Source organism: Ixodes scapularis, unplaced genomic scaffold (genome assembly GCF_016920785.2).
Source record: "Ixodes scapularis isolate PalLabHiFi unplaced genomic scaffold, ASM1692078v2 PGA_scaffold0__279_contigs__length_252992795, whole genome shotgun sequence".
Classification (NCBI taxonomy): Eukaryota; Metazoa; Arthropoda; class Arachnida; order Ixodida; family Ixodidae; genus Ixodes; species Ixodes scapularis.
In genome coordinates this window covers 212,665,194-212,692,899 of record NW_024609835.1, presented here as the reverse complement: position 1 = coordinate 212,692,899, position 27,706 = coordinate 212,665,194, and the positions used below count along the sequence as shown (strand labels likewise).

The window sequence follows — 27,706 nt, the reverse complement described above, 5'->3', positions numbered from 1 at the left end:
AACAGCCAGCCAGAGACAGTGCTCAAGAAAACCCTCTTCGTGGACTCACACAGCCTCAACGCTGTTCAGCGCATCGGTCCTCAAAAAGTAGGTGCGTATTGATTTCGATGCGGAGGACAACACTGGCCCTTTAGTTACCGACTCAAAAACAGCGTGTATCGCTACAGCAATAAGGTGGGACAACTCGAGGAGGTCTGTATGGCAAAAGAGAGGGAGCAACAACGTCTTCCTCAAGCATCGAAGATGAACGACGCTCATGCCACACATGTGGTGCAGGAAGATCAAACAGAGCCTTTATCATATTTTGATGTGTACGCAGTTGAAAATAAAAATATGCGCCTTTATATGGTAGAGGCGACTCACAAAGGAGGTCCGTTTTCTATAGAAGTGAATAGCGGAGCTGTCGTATTAAAATATTTGTGAGGAAACGTAGAAAACACTGTAAGAACGCGTTCCTGCACACCTAGCTAAAAACTGGCCAGTTGCTTACAATTTCGACAAAGCAGTACTTCAGCGTATTTGGGAACATTGGATTTCGCGTACATTTTCCGTGCGGCTTCACCACGCTTTTATTTTCCTTGTCAGTAGAGGACAGGTTAAACTTCTTGACCGTGCTTGGTTTGAGAATTTGGCACTGATGTTTCAAATGTGAACTCTTTACGCTGCTCATGGTTGTTTCTACTTTACCCTGATGTTTTTGTAGGAAACCTGGGTCCCACTGTAGAGAATTCATATCAATGCCCATCACAACGAATTCGACGCCAAAGCTCCTAAAGTCTAGATCTGTTATGTTTGCTCATCAACTTTTCGTTTAAGCAAAAATGGAAAATCTTATTAAACAACAAATACTGAAGCGCGTGAGACATCCAATTGGCTACACCGATCGTGCAAGTTGTTATTAAACATGATAAGCTCCGTCTCTGCTGGAATTATCCCAGCACTAGTAATCCAATATTGATTGCTGAAGTGTACGCGTTTCTCACTTCCCATCGTATTCTGTCCAGTTGTATTAGTAGGACTTTCCTCACAAAATTAGATTTAGAGCAAGCATTCCAAAAGCTTAAGTTAGATGCTGCTGCCGATCTCACCACTATTTCCACGTATAAATGATTGTACCGCGTGTGCCGGCTAACTTTTGGTGTGACCTTTGATTGCCATTTTTAAACGCTTCATTGATACGTTTCTCTCGGGAATGAGATGTGACCGCTACCTCGACGACATCTTTATCTCTAGAAGGACTGTGGCGAGTCACAATAAACGTCTGAAAGAGGTCCTGCTGCGACTCCCAGAGGCTGGACACCACCTACGCTAAAAGCAGTGCTTTTTCTCCTCAGTCAGCAATACCTAGCCTTGGTTACCGTGCAAGGCAACGGGTATCCGACTAACCAAGGATAAGGTTGAAGGTATACCCGAGTAATGGCACCGAGTTATTTGCATTTTAGGGGAAACAAAACTCCTACGGTTTTTCACGGAAATCCGCGGGGGGGGGGGGGGGGGGGGGGGTTGTTGAAACCTCTGCACAAACTCTTGTAAAGCAGAGCAAGGTTTATGACGAAGCATATTTGCAGGCGAAAGAGACTCTCCGTAGCGATGGCTTATTTGTACGTTACAACAAAGCTCTGACTCTTTCGCTTGATCGTGATGTTCCCCTTTATGGTGCGGCTGCCGTGCGAAGTCACACCATGCCAAATGAACGAGAGTCTCCAGTGGCCCACTTCTGAAGAGCACTAACTTCCACCGAACACAAATACATCCAAAGTGACAAGGAAGTCTTGGCAATTGTCACAGACGTCAAGTAACTGCACCGGTTCTCGTACGGATGTCACCTTTTATTTGTAGAAACCACAAGCCTCTCCTAGGACTGATGCATCAAAGCAAGCTCATAACGGAAGTCATGTCATTACGGACGCAGCAGGGGAGCCCGACGTTTTCACCCTATGACTACGAACTGTTTACCATCCTAGAAATAAAAGGCTGACTAACATGGGTGAACTAATTCGCGTACCTTTACCGACTTCTACTGGTGAGATCTCTGCTGTACCTATACACCGCTTACTTTTAGAGGCCACTCACAAACCTCCGCTCAACGCTCAGCGAGCGAATTGCAGAGGAGACCCGTCGGGATCCCGCATTGTCAAGGTTCCTGTTCTGCGTGTCGAATGATTGGCCAACAACCTCTCGACGAGTCTTTCCGACCCTCCACCCAAAGATGGTTCGAGTTGTCAGTTCACAAAAAATGCGTACTCTAGGGCTGTCGTGTGCTTGTTCCGCCATTGAGCAAAAACAAAAAAAAGGAACGCTCTCGCTCCTTCACGGCAGTCGTCCTGGTATCGTAAAAATGAAGGGTTTGGCTCGCAATTATGTCCGATAGCCAAAAAATAACTCGAAGGTTGAAGCAATGGTTAGGCAATGTCCCACTCGTCAGGAGTGCCGTTATGTTCTTGCGAAAAATCGAATGTTTCCATAGGAATGCACCACCAAGACGTGGTCGCGCATTTACACAGATTTTGCTGGCCAATGTACATAAGACATTTCAACAAGACATTTCTCATTTCATGGATGGCTGTTCCAAACGGTTAGAAGTAGTCCAGACATCATTGACAGCGTCATAAAGGGTACGCCACCTTCGTGCAGTGTTTGCCACCCGCAGCCTGCTAGACGATACCGTCTCATGTAATCGGAGATCTTTTACGCCAGCACAATTCGACGAATTATGTTCACAAAATTTAATGTGGCATGTTTCCGTCACCCCTTACCACCCAAGCTCCAATGAGCAAGCCGAAATAATGGTACCGATAACGAATGAGGGTCCTCTTCTTATGGAATCAAATGTCTGGTAACACTGCCTGGTGAAGATGTTATTCGCTCAGCATTCTACGCCTCACTTCACAAGGGCGAGATTTCCAGCTGAGTTATTCATTTGTCAACAAACTACGACTGCGTTAAACGTATGATTTCAGGCCTGGATCCCGACCTCTATGCCCGAGGTGAGGATTCCTACAGGAACCAGGAACCACACGTCCTATAGAAAATGGAGTGATTTTAGCACGGCCCATGAGGTGCAAACTTGAAACTTTGCTGTAAGGCCTGCCTGGCTGCTGGGTAGTACATAATTAGTCACGAGTCCCAAATTGTACATGGTTCATGCAAGTTAAGGACAATTTTGGCGCCGCCACATGGACCAGTTGCGGACTGGTACTGCAGTTGATGTTGTTGAATCGGCCGATAAAACTGTGATAACAACTTTATTGCCACATACAGTATCTTCGCCCCAGCCGGGTCCACCCCAGAGGCGAATCTATTCTTAATATTGACATGTCCCCGCAGCCCCTAATTCTCATACTCATACAACCCTGCAGCGTAGAGTCGGAGCGACCAACCCAAGTGTTTTCACTCTATTCGCCCCAAGCAACGGCGGGTCCTGCTGATCTGTCGTCGGGAAATAAACCTACTCAGGGCGATAGTGTCGCGCTATTTCTTCCAATGGAGCAGGTAGTGACTCATTCACAACAATTAAGACGTTCCGGGCATATCAAAATGTTTCGCGTTATCTTTTGGACTTTCTGTGAAAAGGCGAAGGGGTGTGCTGTCATGAAATGCGGCGATCACGTGCCCCTGAGCTGTGATACAGGTAAAAACGACCACTACAGAATGTTCGTTCTGGACTACTCTGTTCTTTGAATAAATATTGTTTTACTCTATTACAAGTATATTCCAGACGCCGGTCTACATTTTTGCATGGGCGTCGGGGATGCCGACCTTGGCTCGTCCGCACAAAAGCTTAAGGGAGGTGCTCGTGAGCTTTTCAGAGGAGGCCGCGTTTTTCTTCTGCGTTTCATGACGGCAGATATGTTCCTGTAATTACAGTCCTTGCGCGTTCAAAAGGAAAAAAAAACTTTTTTCTTTACCTTCTCGTGAAGAAAGATATGAGCCTCATTTAGCTAATTGCAGTCTCATATACGGAGGGAATGGAGATTTTTAATAAGGCTCTTTTTTAGTTTCTCACCACAAGTAGGCACCATTTTTTTCGGAAATAAATTCACTCCACAAAATCAGACTAAATCAAAATATAAAAGCTAGAAATGAGGTACCCTAATAAACTGTTTTCACGTTGGCTTTGAAACAAAAGAAGAGCCGTTTACAACTCCTTGTAACGCCGAATTCGAGCGCAGCTCTTGAGGAGGGGGAGGGAAGGGTACTTAGGGGAGGGCAGACCCCTCCTCCTTCTCCTCCTCCTCCCCGCATTCTTTAATATGCTCCGGGGGTCACCTGACCTCGGGGGGAGGGGGTCACGTGACCTCGGGGGGTCACGTGACCTTGGGGGGTCAAGCGACCCTGGAGGTCACGTGGGGGTCACCTTGGGGGTCACGTGACCTTGAGGTGACCTTGGCAGGGGTCGGGGTCACGTGACCTTGGGAGGGGTCACGTGGTGACCTTGGGGTGATCTTGGAAGGGGTCACGTGACCTTATGATGACCTTGGGGGTTCACGTGACCTTGGGAGGGGTCACGTGACCTTGGGGTAACCTTGGTTACGCCGATGGCGACGGCGACGGCGACGCCGCTCAAGCCGGAAACGGGCGCCTAAGAGCTGCGCTCTAAAGGTCCACTTCAACTGTGATATATTTGCCTTTTGCCGTTCTATCAAATGCGCGTGAATCACAGTGGTGCCGAAGGGAGAAAGCGTTACCTCTGATCAATACATGACAGCGCTTCGAAACACTGTCACAAGAGCGCCTCTAGCGTCTCATTTATAGGGAATAGTCCGTGCTAATGAAACACTAAATCGAGACAAGTTCAAGACAGCTGAGTCGATTGCGTCGAAAGCTAATTAGAAAACGGAGCATAGGTGAAGGATGAGCCTTAGCTGCATTCAAATATTATCTAGAAACGAACCTTTCCCGTAGTTTCTCAATTGCTGTACGAAAACATTGAGCCCAATTAGCCATAACCTATACCAATAACCAATGCGCGGACAAGAAAGTGGGTTGGACGCGATAGATTGGATTGACATGGCGCCACGTTGCACACCCTTTGCAGCCCCGCCGCTCAAGACGCGCATCACAAACCGGGGCCACCTGTTTGAAGGGGAGGCCGTGGAGCTGGAGTGCGTCAGTTCAGGCTCCCGGCCGCCGGCGGAGGTCTATTGGCGCCTGGATGGTCAGCTCATCGCAGACGCCTACATCTTCGTGTCCCCGGACGAGAACTCGACAACCTCGGCGGTGAGCTTTACGCCGCGGAGGGAACACGATGGCAAGCTGCTCACATGCGACGCCTCCAACCCGCTGCTCGAGAACAGCTCTCTTCAAGATGAGTGGCTCCTGAATGTTTACTGTGAGTAAAGTCCCTGTTTTAACGGCGTTCAAATAACCGGATGAATGGCGCAGCTCCGCTGCTTCGGGAATTTGGCGTAGATAGTAGGCTATCTAGAGTGACTCCATTGGTGTAGGCGTAGTTCTTAGTAGGGTAATACTTAGTCTTACGGGATACTTTTTCACCTAATATATACTGGAGCACTTCATTCAAACCAAAAAAGTGTAAGCAATCGATGCTATTATTGTAATGTTGTAAATAATTTTTTGCATAAATGTAAATATGCTTATAATTAAAGAAAATAATTAAATAAACAAAATATGATCGCGAGCTAATTTCGTGCCTCAGTGACTTGAATATTGTGAGAACCTAAACTTCAGTTTTAAGTTTGCACACATTAAAATGGACCCCGCTCTCCTTCCTCTTCCCCGGCAAAAAAAAAGAAAAAATCTTGAAAAAGGCACGATTTTTTGCTTTTTTTATCGTTAACATTTTGAATGAAACACGGCCAATGGACGAGCACAATATTTAAACTTGATATTTAACTCTGATATTGTTATTTAGTGATTTTTCCTGATATTACAAAATCGTGTAATACTACATAAGTAAGTAGGTTCATATTCCTTAGCCTATAAGCATTCCTAGATAAACAACAACGAAATGCCTGAGAACGGTGTTTGCCATAGCGTTAACGCACCGTTGGCAGAGCACTTCCAAACACTGCCCGTTCCGATCCGATTTTTAATTGCACAGAAATGCGGTCGTGTATCAATACTTTATGATGCACTTAAAAAAAAAAGAAGAAAAACTGGTTAGCAGCCGTGCTGCACTGGCAAATTTTCTCATCTACAACGAAAAGACAGCGTGAAGGTAGTCAGCCAAAATGTGTGGCTACTAGGCTTGGGTATATTTACGTTCTCCAATATACGCTCAAAAATTACTTTTTACGGTTTCGTTTGCTTTGCCTAATGAGCTAAATATCTGAGCTAATTTGAACCTATGATTAAAAAAAGAAGTAAGAATCATGTCGTCGGGTAGTAGATGCATATTATATTTAAGTGCGAACAGGGTTTGAGCTCATGAAAGGAATTCGTTTGCAAAGCTAGAAGAACAGAAAACAACAAGCAAAACTTTATGATCCACAAGTCTTCTTCCTCTATGAGCTTCATTGCTCTATGAGCTGTTTCACCTTTAAGAAAACTAGTAATGATATTTATTTCCATAACCTTGATGTGTATGAGGTTGTGTTTGAGAAAACCTTTTCCTTTTTAATACAGAAATCATAGATAACTTTTGTGAACAGCATTTAAACGCAGTTATGTTGAGCGAGGATTTGCGTTAGAGAACAGGATTTTAAAAGATGAAAAATTATCCGCCACAATTCACATCACTATCCCAAGATTTCCTCTAAAAGTATTCATATTACTCAACAAAGTGTAAAATGAGAACAATAAAAGAATCGGGAAAAAGCCATACATCATTAAGGCGAAAGCATGATATGTGTGATCCTTCAGTCGACCTTCAAAGTCCTTGAGCGAAAACATGTCGGCGACACCAGAGCTACCAAAACGTTTACGTGACCACTCAGGCGAATCAGAGGCAATGAAAATAAGGATGACAAAGCGAATTAAGAGGACTTAAAGTGAATGAAAAGGAAATAAAGTTAATTAAAAAATAAAGAGAACTAATAGGTAATAATGTGAATAAGAAGGACTATAAAGCGAATAATGTAACAAAGAGAATGTGGAAAAAGTAAACAGGACACAAAGTAAATCATGTGTAGCATGATTTAATTTAAGGCATCGGCGCTTGGGCTTTCGCCTTGAAGTCGTCTTAGGGATAGCATAAGAGGTACTGTGAAAATTTGTTTTGCACTTCAGCGTGAGTAACATAAAAATTATTTACTATGAATACCCCCTAAATAAAAGGATTCAGTTTGAGGGCGGAACGCTTCAAAACGTTAAGATGAACACTGCACCCCTCAATCTTTTTTATTTTTTTTTATTTTTTTGCCAGGCGATTTATTATGGTGTCGGAATACAACCCAATTAATATTTTGCTACAGAGTCGCGTATTTCTTTTTAAAGCCAAAAAAAAACTAAACTGCTCGAAACCGAAACCGAAAGCCCCGCACCACATGGGGAAGTGGAGAGGGGAGAGTGAGTGGCGAAAGTGACGTGGTTACACCCGAACGTGGGATCTCCCTTTTTTCTTTCGTGCGTAGCAGACGAAATGCGTTGCGGGATCCGTCTGCCGTGCGATTCCTTTGGAATTATGTTAGTTCCGCTATCTGTTCTGTACATTAAGATGAGTTGTTTTGTACATTTAAGTGTTGGCAATGAATAGTGAGTGCCTGTGGTGAATTATCGGGATAGGCACCGAAAAGAACACTCCTAAGATATTGCGTGGAGAGCTGTCTCACATGTCCTTCATCTTAAAGTGGCATTACGCGGCAGAGGTGTCAAAAATGGAATCACATACCATTTAGTTCAGCGACGTATCGTCCACAACAATTTTTTTTTTCGGTGATAATTGTAAAAAAAAAAGAGTAATCTAAACATCGCAAAATGTAAAAAAAAAAAAAAATTCACACCTACATAAGGGATCGAATCCGTGCCCCCTGCGCGTGAAGCGGACGTCTTTCCACTAAGCTACCGAAGAAAATCTTTCGTTCGTAGTAATGCAGTCGGTAGACTGTATGTCGGACTGTTTGCCACCAATTTCCCTCGAGTCAAGCAGCAACACTCATTGGCCACATTCGCAACTAGTAAATAAACCGTACGCGTTCGTATTCAACTCGAAGTACGCACTTCGTGCTTGACGTTTTGGCGAGCTATGTCTTCAGCCACGAGAACGGTCGTCGGTTCGGCGACGTCTTTGTGCAATCGGCTTGCTGGTCGAGCGAGTCGAACGGGATGAATATCAATTATTTTCATCGGTCCAAAATTTCTCTATTGATGGAAGCCAGAATCTGCCGGTACCATGAGCAACAGTTCTGAAGTAGGGGTCCGCTGCCACCCGCGAGTCCCACCAAACGCGAAAGGACGTCAAGTTGAGAATTATGCAGTGAACGCACAGAATGATTCCGGTTGTCTGCGCAACCTTCTTTTTTTTTTTTTCTCAATCAACGTATTTGCAGTTTTTTAAAAACCAAAAAAAAATGAGTTTCATATTTTTTTTTTTATTTTTAGTATTAACTTTGTCCCTTCAATGACCCACGACTTTGATTGAATTAGGTGTTCGTGTCTAACCCTTAGGAAACGGCCCGTGACAAGAGAGTGAGCGCGACTCATAGCGGCCAGTTCTCGATCGGTGGTTTTCGGGCGATGAGAAACCGAATATCGAGCCGCAAATTTTGTTCTGGGTAGTTTGGCTCTCATATGTCACGTACAACTAAAGACCTCTTCGAGCATCAATACCCTGTTGGTGTCCCTTTAAAGGTATACTAACTAACAAAAAAGTACTATTGCTTGCTACTCAAGTAGTGTGCTGATTTTAACGTTAATCACAATTTTTTTTGTGCACAAAGCATTATCATTTTATGCGACTCTTTATATAAATTCTTTATATTCGGCATGATCTATGATAGCAGAACGACCGCTGTAGGCCTGGACGATCACCGTTGTTGTGGGAAAACATTACTGTACGCTCGGCATTCGGCCAATACCGTTTCCTCGTTGTCAGGTTGATAACTTAAATATGTGGCCCGGCAGTATTTCTTTATGAAATTCGGCAGCTGAGAAGCCACCCTTGGATGTGTTGAGAACAAAAGTGAGAAAGACCCCATTGGCTAAGCATCAACAAATCTTCCTCACAATTCAAAATAAATAAAAAAATGTCAGATTCGTCAATAGAATGAGGTGAATATCTATTTTTAAAGCAAATCGCTAATTTCATTCCATAATTGCCATATCTAATTGCTCCACAGCTGTGACACAAAGCATTTTTTTTGTGAGAAGTTTATGTGTGCGCAGAAATCTTTTTTCACAAAAAACGATCATTGTTGCTCAGTTTTCAACCAAAACGAGAATACAGACGAACTGGATTGAATCTACCACAGTAAACCCTGGAGTGAGGGAAAGAACGATCTAAGGACAAACACAAAACTGCAAACACTAAAACTACAATTTCACTACACTGCATGGTTTTCTCTGTTGTACTCAATTTTCACCTTTTGTGCTTTATGGGCCGAAGTGTATCACGCATGGGAAAAAACGTGCTCTTAGAATATACCCCATCAGTACCAACAGCACAATGATCGGCTTCACGAATATCGAAAATACTCTCGTTGTGTTATACACGGCGCCAATATTCATTTAAAACAAATGACGCATATGTTATGACAAAAACTCTATGTCATTTTTCTCTGGCTTTACAGTATTTGCCGACGAAGCAGACTATGCCGTTATACCCTATTTTATTTTGGTCCCCATTAGCCCAGTGCCCATATGCATAAGGAAACACAAAACTAATTCACTCTAGCCAATCGTAAGCTTGCCTAGCTGTTGCATGATAGCGGAAAAGTATCTTAATGTTTTCGAACGAAGCTGCAATGGACAGTTCTACCTGTTTAAAAACACACCATGAGCAGTCTGCATCCAATGTGTCAACTCTTGACCACCACTTGTTTTTTACATGAACCTTTTGCTGCGAAAAATTTACCACTTATTTTATAGTTTTTGGTCGGCTAGATTTATCAACATTTCTATTTCATTATCGCACAAAAAAATTACGAAAGTCGAAAGTGTGTTTTAAAGTAGACTCTCTAGGCGGCCTGATATAACCAGGTTTTAAATGCAATAAAAGATTCTCGTGAATATATATTATTGTTTATAACTTGATGTTTCCTAGCGAAGAAAATCAATTCTTTTTGTCGCACTCGCATCCTTCTAAGTTACTACCGATAAATGGGCACCACTAAAAATAAGCAGCCCCAGAGCTGCTTGAGGGATCCCATGGCGCCTCAATGATTTTTTTTTTCTCCAGGGACCCTTAAAGGGTGGTTCTCATTTGAACCCGTTCGCATTTCTACCTTCTCGTTTTTATTTTCTCATTTCAACCCAGCGCAAAACAACTTTCGCGTTTCTCCCTTTCTCATTTAAAACCTTCTCAAAACAAACTTTCGCGTTTTGACCCTTCTGAAAACGACTTTTCTCATTTAAACCTTTCTCATTTCAAATTTTCTCCAAACATACTTTCTGGTTTTGACCACTGTCAGAAAGACTTTTCTTATTTTAACCTCTTTCATTTCAAACCCAAAATAATTCAACATCATAATCTCGCAATCTTTTTGCGGTATTTATGGCGATTTCGGGTAATTAATTAATTGCCTTCGAGCCCTACCCGCACCAAAAGCTTTCTGAAACATGAAGGGGCGCGACTCTACCGCGACGAATAAATACGGGAGTTTTGGTTTAGGTAGCTAACTGCATCCTCGTTTCTAGGCCGACTCCCGAGTTCCGATTTTTATTTTGTTATGAAAGCTATCGGCCTAGATTTGAGTAAATACGGTAGTACTCGCATTCTCGACGTAACCACCGAAACCGAATTAATTCAACATCATGATCTCGCAATCTTTCTGCGGTACTTACTACAAGCAATAACGCACGAGGAGCACAATGATCCATCCGCTGCACACGATGACAACGTAACAATATCAACAGCATCAGAAGAGAAATGAACCACCGAAACAGGACTAGCCCGCCGACAGACTCGGGGGCACCGTGCTCGGGGGCTCAGGGCGGCACGCTGCCATAAGGAAAATTTTTTCATGAGCAATGCACGAGATGGCGCCACTGTGCAGCATCTATGTATCATTTGCGCTCCATCTTCAACCTTGATCCTCAACTGTTCCTCCTCCTTTCTATACCTTACTCCCCTTGGTTTTAAGCACAGTAAGATATGTCGGACTTCGTCGTTTTAGAAACACAGAAAAAAAATCCGTGTCTCCATCTTGATGGTTACAAATACCATCGCAAGAGAGAAAATACTGGCGTCACCGTAGCGTGGAGGTGTGCTAAGTACGTCTCGTCCGGCTGCCCGGCTTCGGTTTTAACCGAACAAGATCTCATCAAGAACCGGCTCCGTAAGTTGAGAATTTATGTGCTTCCTGTTGCTACGCATTCTGTACTAGGTCAGTTTTGTCACATTGAATAACCTTCCAGTCTTCGAACACAGATGACCACAAAAAGAAAGCAGAAACACCAAGTCATGTTCGGTCGTTTTTGCAAATATAAGAAGTGTTTTAACAAACCGCGACGACCTATTATCCCTAATTGAATCAGGCACTGCCGACCTCGTCATTCTGGCAGAAACATGGCTGAAACCCGAAATTGATGGCTCAGAAGTGTTCCCCCCAATATGAATTATACCTTACACAGATGCGATAGACTAACTAAGAGGGGTGGCGGTGTCCTAATCGCTATCCGCAATCATATTCGTGCGTCAGAAGTTCATGTTCCAGGTAACCTCGAGATGGTATGGCTTCAACTTCACTCTCAGTGTTCCGATATCTTAATTGGTGTGTGTTGCAGAGCACCTGATCATCACGCTAGTTTCATTAGCGAACTTCATGACTCCCTCTCGTCTATGTTTAACACCCTTAAACCAAATGCGTCGGTCACCCTCTTTGGCGACTTTAACTTTCCGAATATTGATTGGAACTCCCTTTCATCAGGTCATCAGTTTGATAATGAGTTCATCGACCTAACTCTTACGTTTAACCTCTCCCAAATAATAACTAAAACCAACAAGAGTTAGCCATCACTCTAGCAACATTCTTGACCTGTGCCTTACTACTGACCCCTCACATGTGAATAACATCACTCATCTTCCCGCTATTAGTGACCACAATCTTATACACTTAAACCTGCAGTTTGACGTCGTCATCAGATCATGCCATTATAAATTTATTAAAGACTACAATAAAGCTGACTATGATACAATTAATAGAAATCTTCAACAGTTTTATGATACTTTTCATATCAACTTTTATCAAAGAACAGTTGAGGAAAATTGGAATCTCTTAAAAAACAAAATGACAACTCTGACTGACACGTACGTTCCAACCGTCAGAATTAAAACAAACAAAGCAAAGCCTTGGTACAACAAGAAAATCTCTAAATTAAGTGCTCGAAAGAAACGACATTTCAAGCAAGCTAAAGAAAAGGACAATACTATTGCATGGGATAATTACAACGCGTCTGCTAAGGAATATAAAAGAGAAGTGAAAAATGCATAGAAGGAATTTTTAAACTTCGCCCTTCTTAACATTTTGAAGAATAAGCCTAATAAGTTCTGGGAGATCATTCATCCTAAAGAGCATAAATCCATCCACCTGACTAATAGGAATGGAACTCCCGCGTCTGATTGCGAAAGCGCCTCACTAATAAATACCTACTTTAGCTCAGTGTTTACACTAAAAAACAATGACAATATTCCTCTCCTAAATCACCTCTCTCATTCTGCTATGCCTTCTATCGAAATAACATATTTGGGTATAGTGAAAGCAATAGAAAATCTCAAAAATTCTGCCAGCTCCGGTGATGACCAAATAAATTCTAAATTGCTGAAAAACACAAAACATATCTCATCCCAATTTTTAACCCTTATTTTTCAACAGTCACTTGATGTCGGCAAGCTTCCGTTTGATTGGAAAATTGGTAGAGTCATCCCTATTTTTAAAAGTGGGGATCGTAATGTTGTATCGAACTATCGCCCAATATCTCTCCCCAGCATCTTATTTAAATTACTAGAGCACGTCATTTTCTCTTCTATCATGAAATATCTGGAAAATTACGATATGCTTTTAAAGAAATCAGCATGGTTTTTGTAAGACATATTCGTGTGATATTCAGCTAATACATTTCATTCATGAGCTTCACAGTAACCTTGACAAAAGATTACAGACCGATGTCATTTTCATAGACTTTTCTAAAGCATTCGATAAAGTTCCCCACCAACGTCTGCTACAAAAACTAACTCAACTGCGTATTCATAATTCAGTAATCACTTGGATAAAAAATTTCCTAACCGATCGTACACAATATACTGTTGTAAACGAGTCCCGTTCACCTCTTTCTCGTGTAACGTCCGCCGTACCCCAATGTAGTGTTCTTGGCCCCTTGCTGTTTTTAATATACATTAACGACCTTCCTGCTAACTTAACATCTGAATTTCGCCTCTTTGTTGACGATTGAGCTCTATACAGACCGATAAGTAATAATAATGATCACCTACAATTTCAGGCTGACTTACTAATAATATAAGAATGGTGTCAAACATGGCAAATGACAGTTAATGCAAATAAAACGGAACTAGTGTCTTTCACCAGATCACTGTCCCCATCACTCTTTTCATATCAACTCAACAACACAATAATTGACCCTTGTACATCTTATAAATACCTCGGCGTTCATTTAACCTGTGATCTATCTTGGGCAACTCACATTAATTTTATTTTATCTAAGGCTAATTCATCATTAGGATATCTTCGGCGCAACCTCAAACTGGCCTCACCTGAAATTAAACAATTAACATACATAACATTTGTTAGATCTCGTCTAGAGTATGCGTCTTCTGTATGGTCCCCATGGCAGCATTAACTAGTTATGAAATTAGAGGCAATTCAAAACCGAGCTTTAAGGTTCATTTTCTCAGACTACTTTCGTTTCACTAGCGTAACAGGCCTAAGAAGCATAGCTAACCTTCACGCACTCTCATTTAGGCGCATTCTTTCTCGACTAGCCCTGTTTCATAAATTATACTATAACAATGCCTCTATCAGAACATCCCTCTTCCTTCCACCCCACAGCATATTGTCACGGGTGGTGACCAAAAGAAAACAGAAAATGAACAAGAAGAAATAAACGTTTGATGCGGCGAACTTGTGCCAAAAATAAAAGGGTACAAAAGAAAACAGCACAGCGTCGCGGGCGTCGATATCGGCGAAACCGCAGGATCGAGCGCAGAGGCGAGACTGACTCGACAAGGTCGCGAGCGGCGTCTTATCTAGAGTGAGTCACTATCTCGAAGATTCGGCGGAGAAGGTTCGAGCGTAGCGCGCTCGCGGCGAGAATGAACACGCACTTTCTAGAACAACATAAGCAGGGACAAACGACAGAAGTTATGTCCGGAGCAAGAATAAACGAGAAAGTTCTAGAAGTCCGTGACCCTGCGCGCGGCATTATCCCCCCCTTTAAAAGCGCATCGTCCCGATGCAGCACAAAATGAAAAAAAAAAAACACACACAAATCCATAACAAAACGGCAGCAAAATCGCGAGTCACAGTTCACAGTTCACAGAGTTCTCAGTTCACTCGTCGACAAGAGTAGAAAGTTCTATCGTTCGTAATACGGCTTCAGCCGGACGACGTGCACCACCTCGGGTCGCGGCTGACGTCTTGCAGATGGGCGCGTTCCGTCGGGAAGGACTTCGTAGTTCAGATCGCCGAGCCGTCGGATGATCTTGTAGGGCCCGAAATAGCGTTTCAGAAGCTTCTCGCTGAGACCGCGGCGACGGATGGGCGTCCACACCCACACCCTGTCTCCGGGCTGGAAGTGAACGTCCCTACGACGAAGGTTGTAGCGGCCCGCGTCGACGCGTTGCTGGTCTTGAATCATGAGTCGGGCGAGCTGGCGGACTTCTTCGGCGCGTTGAGCAACCGCCTGGGCGTCGTCGCTCTCGTTGTCAGATGGCTCATGGGGCAGCATGGCGTCCAGCATGGTCGTTACCTTCCGACCATGTACCAGCTGGAAAGGGGTGAATCCAGTGGTCTCTTGAACCTCCGTATTGTAGGCGAACGTGACGTAGGGCAGCACCTCGTCCCACGTCTTGTGCTCTACGTCGACGTACATAGAGATCATATCGGCAATTGTCTTGTTGAGTCGCTCCGTCAGCCCGTTGGTCTGCGGGTGGTACGCAGTTGTACGACGATGGCTGGTATGACTGAGTCGGAGGATTTCTTGGGTCAGTTGTGCCATGAACGATGATCCGCGATCTGTAATCAGAACTTCTGGAGCGCCGTGCCGGAGGACGATGGACTCAATGAAAAACTTGGCAACTTCCACAGCAGTCCCCGAAGGAAGAGCTTTCGTTTCAGCGTACCGTGTGAGATAATCTGTGGCGACGATGATCCAGCGGTTCCCCGACGTCGAAGGCGGAAAAGGACCAAGTAGATCCATTCCGATCTGCTGGAATTGTGCGGTTGGAGGAGAAATAGGCTGCAGGAGTCCGGCCGGCCTCGTCGGAGGTTTCTTGCGTCGCTGACACTCGTGGCATGATCGTGTGTACAGGTGGACGGTTTTGGGGAGCTTGGGCCAGTAATACTTTTCACGAATACGGGCCAGTGTCCGGCTGTATCCAAGGTGTCCGGATGTCGGGTCGTCGTGACATGCTTGAAAGATCTCCCCTCGAAGGTCGGTCGGGATTACCAGCAGCCACGGCGAGTTGTTGTCCCCGAAGTTCTCTTTGTAGAGTACACCTTGTCGAATGGCGAAGGTCGACACGGCTCGTGAGAAAATACGGGGTACGGTACCGCCGCGCCCTTCTAGGTGCTCGATTAAGGCTCGCAGCTCTGGATCGTCTCGTTGACGTCGTGCCATGTCATCGGTGTTCACTGCCCCTAGAAAGCACTCGTCATCATCGTCGTCGCTGCTGCCGGAAGGTGTTTCGACAGGGGCCCTGGACAGGCAGTCAGCGTCGCTGTGCTTGCGTCCTGACTTGTAAACCACAGTCATGTTGAACTGTTGTAGCCGGAGGCTCCATCGAGCGAGGCGTCCTGACGGGTCCTTGAGGTTCGCAAGCCAGCAGAGCGAGTGGTGGTCCGTGACTACGCGGAACGGGCTTCCGTACAAGTACGGACGAAACTTCGTGATTGCCCAGACGACCGCAAGGCATTCTTTCTCAGTCGTGGAGTAATTTCTCTCTGCCTTGGACAGTGTCCGACTTGCGTAGGCGATCACTCGTTCGGTGCCTTCTTGTACTTGAACTAGTACCGCGCCAAGTCCTGCGTTACTTGCGTCAGTGTGAATCTCGGTGTCCGCATCCTAATCGAAATGTCCAAGAACCGGAGGCGTCTGGAGTCGTCGCTTTAGCTCGTCGAATGCCTGCTGCTGTTCCTCGGCCCATTTGAACCTCTCGGCGTCCTTCGTGAGGTTTGTGAGCGGTGCGGAAATCCGTGCGAAATCCCGAAGGAAGCGACGATAGTAGGCGCAAAGTCCAAGGAATCTTCGCACGGCCTTTTTGTCTGTCGGCGCTGGAAATGACGCGACGGCGCGAGTCTTCTCAGGGTCTGGGCGCACGTCTTCGTTGCTAACCACGTGACCTAGAAACTTCAGTTCGTCATAGGCGAACCGACACTTTGACGGTTTGAGGGTGAGTCCAGCGGTCCGTATGGCTTGAAGAACAGCTCGGAGTCGTCGCAAGTGCTCCTCGAAGTCGCTGGAAAACACCACGACGTCGTCGAGGTAGACCAGACAGCTCTGCCACTTCAGTCCTGCCAGTACGGTGTCCATAACACGCTGGAAAGTTGCTGGAGCCGTGCACAGTCCGAAGGGCATCACCTTGAATTCGTACAGCCCATCTGGCGTGACGAAAGCTGTCTTCTCTCGGCCCCGTTCGTCGACTTCGATCTGCCAGTAGCCGCTCTTCAGGTCGATCGATGAGAAGTATCGAGAGTGGCGCAGCCGGTCTAACGTGTCGTCGATTCGGGGGAGTGGGTAGACGTCTTTCTTCGTCACCGCGTTCAGCTGCCGGTAGTCCACGCAGAACCGAAGCGTTCCGTCCTTCTTCTTAACGAGTACGACTGGAGAGGCCCACGGACTGCTTGATGGCTGGATTATGTCGTCGTTCAGCATCTCTTGAACTTGCTCCTGGATCACCTCCCTTTCTTTAACGGAGACTCTGTACGGTGATCTATGCACAGGGCGCGCGTCGTCCTTGGTAATGATGCGGTGCTTCGCAACGGCTGTTTGGCGCACCTTCGACGACGTCGCAAAGCAGTCACGGTATTCGGCGAGGAGGTTAATCAGCTGCCGTCGTTTCGGGTCCGGAAGCTTAGGGTCGATGTCGAGTTGCGCTGGCGACGTACCGTCTTGCTGAGGTGGCGAGGATTCTTCAGTAATGGCGGCGATTTCGGCGGAGTTTCGGAGATCCTCGACGTGGCCAACGGCTGCACCTTTTGTGAGGTGTTGCGTTTCATTCCGGAAGTTCGTCACGAGGACCACGGTGCGGCCATCCTGAAGTTCAGCTACTCCTCGTGCGACGCCTATTCCTCTTCCCAGGAGCAACTGGAGGTTACCTTCCAGAAGAACTTCGCTACGGGTAGCTGCGTCGGTCACGACGGGTACGACAACACTTGATCGCGGCGGCAGATTCACGTGGTCGGCAGCGACTCGGACGGCGGCTGACGCAGTTTGGAGTTTCTCTGAAGGGGGAACAGGTGTCCGCAGCGTCAATCTGTTTTCTCCAAGGTCGATGACGGCGCCGTATTCACACAAAAAGTCTATGCCGAGAATGACGTCTCTGGAACAGTCTTGTAGAATGACGAATTTCACAAGACACGTCTCGCCGTGAATTTCGACGCGAGCGGTGCACCTTCCAACGGGCGTGACGAGGTGTCCTCCGGCGGTTCGTATCTGCGGTCCATCCCACGGCGTCGTGACTATCTCTCCGCCATGATAACTCCCGCAAAGTTCGCCCGATTTTTAGTTCAACTGTATCATTTTATAATTTCTATCTGCCCATGACAATCAAGGACTGGAATAAATTACCCGATAGCGTTGTAACCGAAACTAACTCTGATAGATTTGCCGAAGAACTGATCAATTACCTGGAACTTACAAACATGTCTATCTGCTAATTTTTTTCTTCCTTTTTACTGTTTACAGTGCATACCGTTAAAATATTAATATTATTGTGTAATGTTGATAACTACTTGTATTTGTTGTCTCTTGATTCACCTGTATTGCTGACTTCCTCTCTGTGAGTGTTAATTTATTTTAATCTATGATTATTAGTGTGTTCTTGACCCCCCTTGTATAATGCCCTAACGGGCCCTCAAGGAATAATAAATGAATGAATGAATGAATGAATGAATCACGCTCCCGACGAGTAAACCATCGTCAAAGACAAGATGAGAATGACACTGAAAAGCACGGTTGCGGCCAATCCACACGTCGCAGCCCCAAGTCTATACAGCGAGGAACTACTTCGCGTGTCACACGAAGTAAGCACTGATTATCTATGCATTCCCATGTGAATAAGTTATCGTTTATGATATAATGAATATGTGTCCTTGTTAACAATTTTTAGGCCCCGGCTGAAGTTGTGGCGGAAATACCAACATTTTCGAGCCTGAAGGACACTTTGTATCGGGAAAGACGTCGTCAACAGCCACAGAATCCTACGACTGCTGATGACGTGCAGCTGAGCACACTGTACCAGCAAACTGAAGACGGTCGCCCGCTTCCTGTCATTGAAGATAGCAGCGTACCTGGTTTGCGTATCTTGGGGTTTGCTTCTCACGAGGCTTTGCTGCGCTTATCTTCAGCAAAGTTCATATTTCCGGATGGGACATTTTTTGTGGTACCGCAAATATTTGATCAGCTTTTGACTATTCACGTCAAGGAGGACGGTGCGCTCTCGCCCACGGTCTACCTTTTGCTTCAGGGAAGGTCACGTGACACTTACGTGCGAGCGTTTCAGAACCTAAGGAATGTGTTTACCAGTGCGGGTTTCGCATACCCATGCCCTGACGAGTTCCTGACAAATTTCGAGCAGGCATTGATCGCAGGATTGCAGGTAGTGTTTTCTGCGGCAGGTCACCGAGGGTGCCATTTTCATTTCACTCAACGCGTGTGGGCTGCTGTACAAAGTGCCGGTCTGCAGACAGATTACGCTGAGAATAGCGCTGTAAGATCGCTCATAAGGAAGTTGGTGGCGCTGGCATTCGTACCAGTGAGTGATGTTCCACATGCTTGGGCGCACCCACGTCTAGAAGCGACTTCTCTAGGTGTCGCCGGCATTGTGAATGTGCTGAACTATTTTGACGGCACGTGGATAAATGGTAACTTTGCTGTTCAGCAGTGGAACCAGAATCTCAACAGGGGTTCACAGACTAACAACAATATCGAATCATGGCACAGAAAAATTAACGCCATATTTAGGAGGGCACACCCCAACATTTATTCCTTCGTTGACCTTATTAAGAAAGATGAGGCGCTCACCAGGATCTTTTTGCAGCTACTGGCAAATGGCGGTGCCGCGCGTGGCCGAGGCCAGAAGTGGGTGAACAAATATCGGAAACTTCGTGAGCTGGAGGGCCAGCTTGCCAATGGCAGGATCTCCCTTTATGACTTTCTAAGGGGGGCGAAAGCATTCTCTGGCCTTTAAATAATTCGTGTTTTTCTTCGCTGCGGTTATCTTAAGGGAACAGGGTAGGCCCCATTCCTCTCATGTGTTTTAGCCTATGTATGTGACCCGTTTTCGTGGGATCTACTAGTGCTAGAGGATTCATGTTGGTATCATTGTATTTTGCTTTCTGTGTTCTCTTTAATGAACTAGAACAATTGTTATATATATTTTAGTTTTTTTTTGCTTTTGTTTTTACTGGATTTCAATGCCAAAATGGACAATAAACAGCTTGTGAAACAAAATTTCCTTGGTTAATTTTTATAATTCTTGTTCAGTAGACTCCCCCTTGTGTTGTCTTGTTAGTGAAAAAAAATACTTCTAGCTTTTATGTTTTCAGAGAAAAAGGGTCAAACGACGGAAAAAATGATGTTTTGATATAATGGACCTTTTCCAAATACCGACGGCACCAGGCGGTGGCTGCACGAACTAAAAATCAAGGAAGTGACCTACCTGCGCTACCATCGATAATGGGAGCTACGTTACCAGTTGCTTCGCTCTCTGAGGAGCGTCGCGTGCCCAACGCAACGAGGTAGGCCTAGCGCGACTTTAAAGAAGGAAATCCGTAGCGTCCACCCAAACGTCGTGTTTTTCTTTCCGTCCACTTTCTTTTTTTGTGTAACACAATTATATATATGCTGCAATTACGTGTTCTACTCATCGATTTACAGCCTCATTCCGAATTTCCTCGATTTTTTCGTGCCGACTTCCACCGCTTGGCATCGGGCGCTCGCGCGTGCGCAGAACGCTTCTCGGAAAAGGTCCATTGACTTTGAAGTGAAAAAAGGCCCTTTATAAAAACCTTTCACTCTAGAATAACTTGCTGATGTATCAGTTCGGTAGCCACCAGTCAGATTGTCACCTCCATAGTCAATATTTAGTTTCTTTGTTTGCTGCCTTGCTTCGTGGACCATTTCGTCGTTTACCCTGAGACTGTTTTTTTTTTTTTTTGAAGAGCAGAAGTAACAGAAAAAACAGACAGACAGACCTGTTTGTTTTTTCTGTTACTTCTGCTCTTCAAAAAAAAAAAATAAACCCAGTCTCGGGGTAAACGACGAAATGGTTGACTTCCACCAGCTAGCCTGTACTTTGGCTCTTTTCTTGCTTTGTGGGCCTCTTTTGTGACGAGCTGTGTAGCCCTGTCTGCAAAGTAAAGTCGTCGCCGGTCACCGTCCAGCAACCACTGCGCCGGGAATCATCCTGGTGAAACACTAAGTAGAGGCCCGAAGTTTTCAGCTTTGACGTCTCTCTCATCTATGTGTCCAAAAGCACTTTTCAGAGTTCAGAAAGTTCAGAAAGATTCAACGCCAGCTCTTAGTGCTGCTTTTCAACCAGCTGCAAGTCCCCACCGCACACTTTACACACCCAGCTTCCGGCGACGGTACAGGAAAGAAGGTCGATGTCAATCAGTTCATAGTTGCAGTCACTAACACTTGCCTTCAGCTCTTCAAAGCGTGCTGCCGAGTGCGACAGCTTCGAAGAGGACGCACACGTGGTAGCCGCTGCGTCGGGCATCGGAATGCGTTGCGGGGACTCGGCGGCATGAGAAATTGACCTATGCCGACTACCTGAGAGAGACGCTTTCGAAATACCTTCTTTGTCTTCGTCACTCGATTAACATTCTAGCTCTAGTGTAAAAGTAAATAATAAATTACCTTGCCCGTGGAAGCATGCCGAAGCAGAAGCAAAAGTATGCGCGTCGGGACTATTACCGGCAGTGTCTGATGATTTAGGGGGTTAAGAAAGTAAAAGCTAGACAGCTTTTGCTGTTGCTGACGAGCAATAAACATTCTGCTAAACCAAGAGAAAACCTGCGCTTTTTTTACTGTTTTTTTTCACAACATAGAAGAGATACAGATCATGCATAGGTGTAAAAGGGGGCGTGGTCGGTCACCACCTAGATTTCTTCAAAGGCCATTTTTCCTGTAGATAAATCGCGCACGCTCAAATTGCACACTTAGCATTGTTCAGGAAAGACTGGGAAATCCAAATCCCTAAAATACAAAAAATAATTTATTTTTTTCAAACTTTTGCCCTAACAAATTACCATAAAGTTTACGTAATTGTATATCATTTCCTGCGTTAACAATGCTTGTGGGGACAAAGCTGCAGAATAAAGCTTTACCGAGCAAGGGTTCGCATTGAGGTGCGATTACTCATTTTGCGGCCAAATGTTTTTTTATTATGCTTCTCGAGAAGAGTTGTTTAGTAGCCTAATAATTAGCCTTATGGTTTAAACGGCATAATGCTTTGCGAATCGCTTGTAACGGGACGGTATAGAAAAATAAAGAATTCTGTGAACATATTTCGAGTACGATGGATATTATGCAAAAGCGTTAAGATGATCCATGCGGGGGTCGGCACAGGATCGTTGGCCGCTTCCTGCTGGTGGTGCTTTTGAGTGGGGTGGCAACGCCTTGTGTGCGACGAGGGGCACAGTAGGGCGAGAGACCCGCCGCTGCCGCTGCTTTGTGATGCTGCCGGTGCAGGCGGTAAGCGAGCACCAGTTTGCCTTGGCGTAGAACATGACAATAAGCGTTCGCATCGGTGCACACTGGCACAGGTAGGCCACGAAAATGGATCGACGAACATGTTTGAATTGTAATAATATGTATGGGTACTCTGGCGGGATTTTTGTTTGTTTGTGTGCTGTTTTGTTTTAGATCTGGTTATTTCTTTTTCCCATATAACAATTACCATGGAGTAGCCGGCATTGTTATTAATAGTGCCAACATCTCCATTATTTTTATTCGCTTATTAACGCAGAGAGAGAGAGAGAGAGAAACTGGTTAAAATGCCAAAACACTCTAAAAAAGATTACGCGCAAATTGTTAGACGATATGTTTTTTATAAGACACGGGTAGAAACGCGAAGTGCTTGTTTTAAGAGAGAGTTTAAATAAAAAATAAGGATTTAAACGATAGCGACTTCAACCGAGAAGGGCATAATAACAAAAACTTAAAGCGCGAAGAGCGTTAGGCGAATGGTTTGGAGTACTGTGTTTGAATGAGAACGGGTGCAAATGAGGCGAGTCCAAATGAGAAAGGGTTGAAACGCGAAAAGTTATAACGCGAAGGGCGTTTGAGAATGGGTTCAAATGAAAACGGGTTCAAATAAGAACGGGTTCAAATGAGACGGGTACAAACGAGAAAGGGTTGAAACGCGAAAGGTTAAACGCGAAGGGCGTTTTGCGAATGGGTTCAAACGATAAGGGTTCAAATCGGAATGGGTTGTTTCAAGATACACCCGTCTCAAAATGTATTCAAGTTAACGCAACACTGCTCTTGAGTCCTTTGTTTCCTACTATATCTTTCGCTTCATTATCGTGAGGCACATTGGTGATGCGATTTTCCCTTAGTTATCAACACAAAGAAACAAAATTCAGTGGCATCCAAGTTGTTTTTCGAAAGGCACTTGTCTGCAACATCTGGGTCGGTACAAAAGCGCGCACATAAATGTCGACTCCCAAACAAAGGTAATCCCATATGCCACGGCCAGTCTTTTCGTAAATATGTCACGGGCCGTTTTTTCTGAACATAAATTACACACAGAAGTCTCGCTCCGTCTCATCTCAACCAGCCACAGACACTCCAATAAATAATACCGTTTCGTATAAGCCTAGATATTCCGCAGTAGCATGCATATAGGACCTGCAATGCAGCGAAACCTTCTCAGCATTTCATGGGTTGCTAAAAACAAAGCAAAAGCTCGGTAAAAACTTACAGTAGACCCAAAAGTTAAAATGATAAAAATAAAAAAACTGACCTCGCCAATATATATATATATATATATATATATATATATATATATATATATATATATTGTTAGAGGCGCCGGGCTGCTCGAGCTGGTCGACGCAGCACGCGGCACGAGCGCAGGAGACTCGCGCCAGGCAGAGCTAGCCTGTGATACTCCGCCAGAGCAAGCACCCCAACGGTCGCCCCGTCAGCTCGCCCCGTGAGGATCGCAATAAACATGCTGACATCTTGGTGGAGGTGCGGGCCGCAACACCCTTCCTTGTCCTCAGGTACGATTATGGAGCTTCGTATTGGCACCCTATCTCAGCCCAGCACCTCGGCCGCGCAGCCACCACCCGCCGGCACCTCTCGACCTCCCTCACCCGTCCTCACCACACCCACAGCTGTAGGTTCCAATTCAATTCAACCTTCACAGCCCTGGCCCGTGTGGCATCCATCCTCGCGCCAGCGGGATCCCAAGGTATTCTCCGGTCTAGGAGACGAAGAAATCGAGGAGTGGCTAGACATCTATGAGCGGATTTCCACCTACAACCGCTGGGATAACGCCAATAAATTGGCCAACATCATATTCTACTTCACCGATGTGGCCAAAACCTGGTATCTAAATCACGAGACAGAGTGGCACACATGGGAAGCCTTCACAACCCGTGCAAAGGAAATATTCGGTAGGCCTGAAAATCGCCGCGCCACAGCAGAACGTCGCCTTAACTTTCGTGTGCAGCAGCAAGGCGAGAGCTACACAGCCTACATCGAGGACGTACTCCGTCTATGTCGCCGAGCGAATGAACAAATGCAAGAAGGTGAGCGCGTCCGCCACCTCTTGAAGGGAATATCCGAGGAAGCTTTCGCGATATTCCTCAATCAGCTGCCTCCCGATGTCAACGCCGTCGTCAGCGGCTGCACTCGTCTCGCGGAGGCCCGCCAACACCGCGTCCTGTCTCTTGGAGCGGTAGTAAGTGTGCCGGGACACCTCCCTCCTGTCCCACAGCACCTAACCTCCCCTGCCATTCAACCAACAACTCAAGACGGACTGCGATCTCTAATTCGCGAGATAGTGCGAGAAGAACTGAACCAACTTCTAGCACAACCATCGGCTTCCCCAACGTCCCAAGCGCCGATTCAGCACGTAATTCGGAATGAACTCTTACAACTCATGGGTATTCCCTCACCAACATTCTCTGAGCAGTCAACACCCAGACCCTCATACGCGGAGGTCCTTTCCAGAGCCCCAGCACCAGTTGTTTGCACACCTGCAACTCTACTGCCGCCCACGACTACACCCGCGCCTGTTGCACCCATCGTTGACTCACGTTTCGGTCAACCGCAAAACAACTCGTGGCGCAACGCACCACCGACCTGCTATTACTGTGGTGTGCTAGGACACATCGCACGTTACTGCCGACGACGTCGCAACGACGAGGAACGACAGTGGTTCCGAGCATCAAGATACAACTATGACGAGCCCCCACGCCGTTATTCCAATACCCCGAATCGCCGCACGGATCAGCCTCCCGGATACGACAGAGCTGCGGAACCCCGCCAGAACCGACGACAATCTCTTTCGCCCTATCGTCGCCGTTCATCACCACCGATGCTTCCTGCATCCTCCCTTCCAATGCGGCTACAAACGGAAAACTAAATTACGCAGTTCCCGGAGGTGACACTGCCGTAGTCGATCATCCAAACAATCCTCCAGTTGCACGGAACTACATTAACGTTCTCATCGACGATCACCCATTTTTCGCCCTCATTGACACAGGTGCATCTGTCTCCGTTATGAGAGAAGACGTCTGCAAACAACTCCGTAAATTGCGCACACCAGCCCAGGGCCTACTTCGTGGAGCGGACACCGACATCATCCACAGTTCTTCGGTGTGTACTGCTCGGGTTTCTATCGCAGACGTCCTCTATCACGTTCAGTTTGTCGTTTTATCGAAGTGCATAGCGCAGATAATACTTGGGTGCGATTTTCTTCGGCCTAGCGAAGCCTTAATTGATTGTGGTCCTTCTAAACTACACCTTTCGAGCGAATTTTTCGAGGCTCCAAACACTAATCATACAGCTAAATTATGTCTAACTTCTGATGTCGAACTACTCCCAAATGCGACATCCCTCGTTGAAGTATTTCCGTCAACACATATAGCTGGAGATGTCCTTTTTGAGGCCAAACGTTTACGCCTACTGCAAAAGGGGTTACTTCTTCCTCACGCCGTAGCCACTATCGAAAATGGAGCCGGTTGGGTAGCTGTTGATAATACCAACCCACACGTCGTACTTCTTCCCAAAGGACACACACTCGGATTAGCAGAAAAAGTGTGTTTACCAGCCATACCTCATAACGCACAACCTCCACCTCCGCAACCTGCGGAAAGACCCACTACTTCATCAGACTCGTTGCTAGTAGAGACCATGTCCTCCACGCTGGAGCCAAACCAACAGGAACGGCTTTTCGTTATGCTGCGCAGTTTCCGCAATGTTTTCGATATCTCCCCTACAACGTTTGGACAGTGCTCCCAAACCGAATATCGCATTTCCACAGACACAGAAAATATTATTCGCCATAGACCATATCGAGTTTCCTTATCGGAACGAAAGACCATTGAAACACATGTTGCAGAAATGCTGTCACAAGGTGTTATTCGACCATCTTCCAGTGATTGGTCATCACCTGTCGTCCTAGTCAAAAAGAAAGACGGAAGCTTACGCTTTTGTGTAGATTATCGACGTTTAAACAAGATTACGAAAGAGACGTCTATCCGATGTCCCGCATAGATGACGCTTTGGATACACTGGCCGGGTCCTCTTTCTTTTCGTCTTTGGATCTGCGATCTGGTTATTGGCAGATACCGGTGGCCGAACAGGACAAACTTAAAACAGCTTTTACAACACCAGATGGTTTATATGAATTCAACGTAATGCCTTTCGGCCTCTGCAACGCACCGGCTACCTTCGAACGCATGATTAACTCTGTCCTAAGAGGTCTCAAGTGGAAAACATGCGTGTGCTACTTGGACGACATTATAATATTTTCCAAAAACTTCAACGACCACCTCACCCGACTTTCAGAAGTCCTTTCATGCCTCCAAAAAGCCGGTCTCAAGCTCAACACCAAAAATGTCAATTTGCTGTTGAGCACGTAAAGGTTCTCGGTCACATTGTAAATGCAATTGGCATCAGCCCCGATCCTGACAAAATTCGAGCAGTAGTCGACTTCCCCAAACCACACAATATTAAACAACGTGGCCTTTGCTCATACTTTCGCCGTTTCGTCCGCGACTTCGCCAAAATAGCCAACCCCCTCCATCAATTACTACAAAAAAGCCACGTTGTTTCAATAGTCTGATGAATGTCAGAATTCCTTTACCCTCTTGCAGTCAATCCTGACAACTCCGCCAATTTTACGCCACTTTGACCCCTCTGCTACCACAATTATTCACACTGATGCAAGCGGCTTAGGCCTTGGCGCTGTTCTATTACAAAGATCAAAAGATTCCCCGGATGAACAAGTTATTTCGTATGCGAGCCGCTCTTTGACCAAACCTGAGCAAAACTATTCAACCACGGAGCGCGAAGCTCTCGCCGTAGTCTGGGTGATTGGCAAATTCCGACCATACCTCTATGGAAGACACTTTGAAGTGGTCACCGACCGCCACTCTTTGTGCTGGCTTACATCTCTTAAGGACCTAACCGGCCGCCTTGGACGATGGGCTCTGAAACTCCAGGAGTATGATTTTCATATCGTCTACAAAAGCGGTCGAAAACATAAAGACGCCGACGCCCTCTCTCGATGTCCACTTCCTCTTAACACTACTGCAGTTCCACCTGACACAAACACCACGGCCTCAATCGCTCTTATTTCCCGTGAGACTTTCCCCTCTGAGCAGCGTGCAGATCCGTGGATAAATCAGATAATCTCTCACTTGAATGGCACCAATCCGTCCAATAATCGACGTTTTCTTAATAAAACTAAACAATTTTCTATTATTGACGGAATGTTGTTTCGGTGAAATTATGATCCACAAGGTAAGCGTTGGCTTCTTGTCATCCATCAACACCTCCGGCAAGAAGTATTACAGCATCTACACGATACCCTACTGCCGGCCATCTAGGATTCCTAAAAACCTACACAAGAGTTCGACATCGGTTCTTCTGGCCCGGAATGTATGCGACCATATTCAAGTACGTCAGGAGTTGCCACCTGTGCCAGCATCGAAAGCGTCCCACGTCG

At 45.8% G+C, this 27,706-nt stretch overlaps 1 protein-coding gene across 1 annotated transcript in view; it reads left to right on the top strand.

Moving 5' to 3' along the window:
- Positions 1–27,706, top strand: part of LOC121047176 (cell adhesion molecule 2-like) — a 535,225-nt gene that overhangs the window by 202,337 nt on the left and 305,182 nt on the right. The window contains exon 2 of the mRNA XM_040502222.2: positions 5,039–5,332. Within this exon, the coding sequence (XP_040358156.1) occupies positions 5,039–5,332 (294 nt within the window). The remainder of the gene's footprint in view (positions 1–5,038; positions 5,333–27,706) is intronic.